Genomic DNA, 6,440 nt, shown 5'->3' on the forward strand with positions numbered 1-6,440 from the left:
TTCTTGAAATTTCAAGGTCCCCTAAGTCCAAAAGTGTAAAAATATTGGGGTGTCAGTTTTTGGCTAATTGCCATACTTTCTCTGCACTATATATAATAGAGTCGAGATAGTAAAGAGAGATCTAGCTGGTCAATAAATTGGGAATTTCTTAAACATGATCACATTGTTGAATAGCTGAAGAATGCTGACAGGTCAAACATGCCCCAAGGTCATGTTTGACCTGTCAGCAAGAATTATACAATGACCCACAAAAACAGGATCATAATGACTGATAACTGAATTAGTTGTCAAAACCAAAGAAACTTTAACAATGCTGTTAATAACTGCTAATTTTGTCCAAGATGAAACAGGAAATCTCACCAATGGAGCATGAAGAGGATGACTAATATACGAAGAGGAACAGACTTCTTCCCAAAAATGCGGAAAAGTTGATTTTTCTGCACCATAACCTACCACTTATTGACTTCAGTTATAATAAATAATTTTGTACAATGAAACAAAAAAGTTAATTTAATTTTCAAGTTTATAATAAAGGATGATTTCATAAAATTACAGATCATTAATTATTATTTTTTCACATTTTATGACCTAAGTTTCGATCTAATGTGCCCACGCAGTAAAAATTTTCATATAAATTTTTTACTGTTTTTAACTCCTTTAGGGTTTAATTTCATAAAATCTTTTCTTAGTACATCTAAACTTTTCAAAAGGAACACACCCTCAAATTTTTAAGATTCTAACATCAGTAGTTTTGGCTCTGCATTAATTATCCTATCAGGACTTGTTCTTTTATATATGAGTATATAGATGACTAAACTACATAATAAGTAGGTAGTTTTCATTTGATTTGTTACCCTTTTTTTAATCTCTTAAAAAAATAACTTAGTTATATTACTTTTCCTTTGATCTTTTACATAAATAAGCAAAAAATTGCACTTTCTCGATCTTAAAATGTATGTTCAGCATTGATAAAAGTTACCAAAATGATTAATTTACTGTGTTTTGTTATTTCTTACTCCTGTTTTTAGGTATTCGGTATTCAGCCGAATACTGAATAGTGGCCGAATATTCGTTACATCACTAGTAAATATATAAAATTACTTGTCCTGACTGACTGAGTGATTGATTCATCATCACCCAAAGCAAACTGCTGAACCTAAAGAGGTGAAATTTGGTACACAGTGTGTGTTTTCATGACATACCCTAAGAAGGAATTTTTCGAAATTCCCACACGGAAAGAGGATTAAGGCTTATTGTATTATTTTAGATGTGATTTTTAGTCTTCACTGAGTACTTTGAAATGTTATCAATTTAATACACTTGACATTGTTATAAATATTTTTATATATTTCAATTTTTTAACCAAATGTTCAAACCGTTTTAAATTCAAATTTGTTATTACTTATTGGTTTGTCAGTGGTAGGTATTATATAACAATTACTATGGTTTTTGAAATACTGAATATAAATGGTGTTACTAGCTGTTACCTGCAACTTTGTCCGTGCGGATTTTGCAAGCAAACGCTGCTTGCAAAATCCGCTCGGACGAAGTTGCAGATAACAGCTAGTATTAATAAAATTGTTAAAGAAAATAAATGATTTTTTTAGGTACATTGGACTTATACCACTTTCAATAACAAAAAATTGTGAAAAATGTGAATAATTACATTTTGGAAAAGCCAACTTCAATTAAATTATAAATTGTATTTTTGTGCTGCAATTTGAAAAGATAATTTGCCTGTTTATTCTTAATCTTGAGAACAGAGTTAAAAAGAAGGATAATTAAAAAATGGTATTGGTAATTCTCAACTTGAACTACTTAGCACAAGATGATGGCTTAATTACCTTGAATTATAGATATCTGTAGAGAAGTTATAAACACATTTGTCTTAATTTATACTGTAAGAGAAACTAATATTTAATGGAAAATACATAATCAGGCAGGCAATCTCTTTTATGGAAAAGGAAGCATTTTATAAAGAAAAAAATTCTTTATAAAATGCTTCCTTCTTCTTCCCATATTTAAATAGGGTAAAATGTAAAAGGAATTATTCATCTGTTTCCAAGAGATCCTGCAATGATGACCACTGCATAACTCAGAGATTTGAGTCTCATCAGTAATGCAGAAAAACCACACGAGTCGTGAAGTGCATTGTTCAGACTTTGGTTTTCGAGCATTTGTTTTGAATGTAATACAGCTGTATGAAAGTTTCTCACATACTACAATAAAAAATGAATGACGTGTATCCTCAAAGCTCTATGAACTTTACTGAGAATAATACCAAAGTTGTTTTGGAGAACAATACTATATGTCATTGTATGCAAGATATATTTATGACAAGTCAGGAGGAGAAGGAAATATTATTTATAATTCTTCAATTTTGTGCCTGATAACCAATTTTTCTATGGATTTGATAAAATATGAACAGAATTCAACAAATTGAAATACCTGAAATAGGAGATACTCCTAATGGCAACAATAAAAAATATTTGTTATATTTTGAAAAGACACTATTTATAATTAAACTTAAGATTTTAATTCATGAGATACAGTAGAATCTCTTATTGTAATCACTTTGGGACTACCCTGTGTATGTGTTAGTGAAAATTGAAAGTAAATAAATAATCTCTGACACTTAAAAAGAAAATAATTATGTTCAATCTTCAGTTTTCTTTTTTAATTATATTTTGGGTCACCAGGGACAGGTTGCAAGAATTCACTGATGTCTATTACTAGAAAGGACAAAGGTAAATGCCACAATTTTGTCAGATCCTCCAGGAATTTCATTAAAATTTTGCTAATTATAGGGAACTGGATCCTCACAAAAGCTTAATAAACTTTGCTTATTGTTTTAGGATATGCTAATCCTGATAACAGTATTTATGATTACAATAAGTGGATTCTATTATAATTTTATTTCTAAAACAATCAAATTCTAACCTCATTTTGTACAGGTGACCAAAGTGATAAAGGTAGGTCCATGATATATAAAGTTCCATTTGCATCACTGATAGCTAACACATGAGATTTATCTATAAAAAATATATTATTCAAAAAAGTTACATCAAATCAAAAATAACATCTGAACGATACTAACCTTTCATAATTTTTGGTTTAATTTTAGTTATGAAATTAGCAGAAACATTTTGAATTAAAATGGGTTCGTGAGTTTGGTGTAAAATATCCCATACTTCTATGTTTCCATTGCTTTGACCAATAAATATAATTCCTGGTCGGGTTAGTGACCAATGACCGGCTGTTCTTTCACAAGTCCCACATGATGATTCAAGCAAAGGACCATACTGAAATAAGAAAAGCAGTATTATACAATTATTAAGACTATTTAAAATCTAAATATTTAAATTTAACAGATACTGGTATATCTGACTTCCATATTGCCATTTTCCATCCTCCTACTACTAAATATACATCTTGTATGAAAGGAGAATGTTGAATTGTATTTACAAATCCTCCTATTTTACATTCAAAATAAATTGGTGAAATACCTAAAAAATTGATTTAGTTAAAAGTTATTTTCATATTCTTTAGAAAATTTTTAAAAATTATTTACATTCAGTTAGCTGTCCAGTGGCATCACATGGTATTTTCCAGTCACCATAAAAGATATNTATTCATGATAAAGTTTTAATACTTATTATTATAATCCAAACATGTTAATCCTGAAATATACTTGTATATTGGGCCACAAGTATAGGCCTATATAATATATACTTGTGGCCCAAAACTCCAAGACTTCATCCAATGTGGCCCAGAGAAACAAAAAGGTTGGACACCCCTGGTCTAGATGATAATTTGTAATCACCCTGTAGTTATATTTAACAAGGATTTAGGTTTTAAAGTTTCAATCCATTTTTGTTAAAATGGTAACAAAATCAATTGTTTGCAAGTTGTGTGAAGTATGTCAACCAAGAAAAGAGAATCACTGTGGTTTGCTCATGTTTGAGTGAAGTACCATCAAATCATCCTGTTCCATAGCCTTCAATAGATCATTACAAAATTCATAAAATGTTCATAGCGGGTTCAGATGTTACATAAGCTGTAGGAGGAGAAAGGACTATGCCACCTATCATGCAATGTGTCATGAAGGATTTCCCACATTTAGAAGCATGCTTGTAGCACAGTGATCACCCAGGTTGGTCTTCTGGTTAAGATATCCTGAGTTCATCATGAAAACAGTCTATTTTTCTTCCAATTATTAGAAGTTCAGACTATTTACAAAAAATATTTAATTTTTGAATCTATCAATTGATCCTTTTCATGCACCATAGAAGTACCCCTTTTACATTTGTTTGAAGAAATTATCTATTGTTATTTGTTTTTATGAAGTTAACTTTTCATCATGAAAATTGTAACTACATGCAAATTAAAGATAACTCATATCCACCACTAGAGATCTTGAACCTGATACAAATTGTATAAAACTTGATAGTAGGGTGAGAAGATTTACTTAATTTTTTAATGTTAAGGCGTCAGAACCTAAAATGAAAATTTTAGGTTCTGACATTTTTTCATCATCGGACTAAGAGAAAGCAGGGTGGCCATTTTGCTGAATAATCATCATCTGGGTCATTCTGATCGAAGCTGCTTTTGTTGGGGGCAGTGGATATGTAAGAGTACACATACATAGCAGGTAGGCTTTGAACATTCCAGACAGATGATCATGAATGGCTACAACAGAATCTTTGTTATTCACTATTGAGACTAGTGAAATCCTTCTTAATCTTCTCTTTCTGTATCATTGGCAAGCATCCAGCATCCAGTAGGGGAATTTAGTGATGAATTCCAGTTCTATTTGATAAATGGCATATAAAGTCAATACAGGTGCCAGTTCATAGTAGTCCATACTTCTCTGTCATGGCACCACTGTAAATAAAACCTATTGGGTACTAAAGGAGAATGTTGGAGTTTGGAGACCCACTGCTTCAATTTTGTTTTTACTGTTGAGTGGACAGAATTGCTCTCCAGATCAGTATGATGACGGTCACTCCTAGTAGTGGAGAGGGATAAGGATTACTGCAGTAAGTTTAGGAAATACCTCAACCTTTTCATGGCAGGCCTGTAAATAGCATTTTTCAGGAAGGTATAGTACATCTAGATTTCCCAGGAATATCTGTCACATTGCTACACTTACTTGGTCCACCTAGTCTAATTTCATATTGTATGATGTTCAGTGAACTCATTTTTAAAATGTAACCTACACTGTCCTAATGAATTTTGGTAGTAGTGTCTGATCATGCATTACTTGTGGAATTAAGCAACATCTGTAATTGAATAAAATTATAGTTGATTAAAATTATATAGTTGAATAAAATTATTACAAAATGAGCACCATGACATTTCAAAATTTAACTGCTAAGATGAACAAAGTTTTTCCCCATCATTGTAGAAATATTATGAGGCAAATCTTTACCAGAGAGCTCTGAACATCATCAGTTTAATATTGAAACCAAAATCAACATCTCCAATAAAATAGTAATTATTAAATTTTTGTTCCACTTAATAAACACTAAATACAAGTTTTAGTTATAACAAAGGTTTGCATTTAATACTCACAAGATAAGTTTATTCAAAGTTTTTTCTAAATTAACATTCTGTTAGCACATAAGTTGACTTTCTATGGTAAAATTTTGTTTTTTAACTAATGCAAGTTTTGGTCTGTATGAGTGCACCAGGTGAACATTTATAATGCAGGTCAATAGAATCTTCTGACTACTATCAAACACTGAAGAAAGGTGATCCTCAATAACAAGAAACTAATTTATTGAATAAAACTATTAATCTTATTACAGAATTATTATAAATAATCTAAACAATTATGTATATTACAAAAAATATTACCAATGAAGAATCATAAGTTGTAAGCAATATTAATGCAATTTATTTACAAATGTGTAGAGGAGGCTGTGGGAAAAACAGAAGATTCGCCTAAAATCATTAAAGATTGTGTTTCAAGCTTACAATATTCATCATATTGTTGAACAAGGAGAGTTTCTTCATCTGTTTGCTAAAGTATTATAATAAAATAAATTAAATATTTTAATATAACTACATAATTCAATATAAATCTCTCTTCAGATAAATTTTACCATCTTTTCTTTTTCAGCTGGAATCTTATCTTGCTCTATTAATGCTTTAGTAATAACTTCTGATTCTTTTTCTTTTCTGAGAATTTCTGCTTTTTCTAGATTCATTTTTTGTCTCTCTCTCAATCTCATACTTTCTTTTTCAAAGTATGTCTTTACTAATGAAATCTATTAAAAATGTAAGTATACAATCAATGGTAATATATGAGTCATTAAAATAAATGAGTGGTGTAAGTCCAGTTATTCGTACATTGAGATATTTAAGAGTTTGCATTTGAATCAACTGAGAAACATTGAAAAACGTTAATAAATTCGGATAATATTTTAAACTATAAA

The 6,440-nt window shown here is 30.1% G+C and overlaps 2 protein-coding genes across 4 annotated transcripts in view; both read right to left on the bottom strand.

Moving 5' to 3' along the window:
• Positions 1 to 2,655: 2,655 nt before the first annotated feature.
• LOC111620521 (WD repeat-containing protein 63-like) lies at positions 2,656 to 3,622 on the bottom strand. Its single transcript, XM_023362449.1, has 4 exons — positions 3,572 to 3,622; positions 3,376 to 3,506; positions 3,098 to 3,302; positions 2,656 to 3,032 (listed from the first exon to the last, which is right to left on the bottom strand). The coding sequence occupies exons 2-4, from the start codon at positions 3,400 to 3,402 to the stop codon at positions 2,929 to 2,931; spliced, it is 336 nt and encodes a 111-aa protein (XP_023218217.1). The 5' UTR covers positions 3,403 to 3,506; positions 3,572 to 3,622; the 3' UTR covers positions 2,656 to 2,928.
• Positions 3,623 to 5,030: 1,408 nt separating this feature from the next.
• LOC111620520 (WD repeat-containing protein 63-like) overlaps positions 5,031 to 6,440 on the bottom strand; it is a 16,242-nt gene continuing 14,832 nt past the window's right edge. The window contains exons 15-17 of one of the 3 annotated variants that reach the window (XR_002755926.1): positions 6,108 to 6,272; positions 5,575 to 6,025; positions 5,031 to 5,282 (exon numbers count right to left, since the gene is read on the bottom strand). Coding sequence is in view for 2 of the 3 variants with exons in the window: in XM_023362448.1 (XP_023218216.1) it covers positions 5,903 to 6,025; positions 6,108 to 6,272 (288 nt within the window). In the remaining variant the exon portion in view is untranslated. Of the gene's footprint in view, positions 6,026 to 6,107; positions 6,273 to 6,440 lie in introns of all 3 variants that reach the window. The other 2 variants (XM_023362448.1, XM_023362447.1) reach the window with 2 other exon arrangements.

This window comes from Centruroides sculpturatus, unplaced genomic scaffold, assembly GCF_000671375.1.
Source record: "Centruroides sculpturatus isolate CEXI.00-Female unplaced genomic scaffold, Cexi_2.0 scaffold265, whole genome shotgun sequence".
NCBI lineage: Eukaryota > Metazoa > Arthropoda > Arachnida > Scorpiones > Buthidae > Centruroides > Centruroides sculpturatus.

Coding starts and splice junctions, on each gene's coding strand:
- LOC111620521 (XM_023362449.1), bottom strand. CDS start 3,402: ATGGCAATATGGAAGTCAGATATACCA. Junction 3,303..3,375: donor TATGGAAGTCAGATATACCA/GTATCTGTTAAA, acceptor TTCTTATTTCAG/TATGGTCCTTTGCTTGAATC. Junction 3,033..3,097: donor TAAACCAAAAATTATGAAAG/GTTAGTATCGTT, acceptor TATTTTTTATAG/ATAAATCTCATGTGTTAGCT.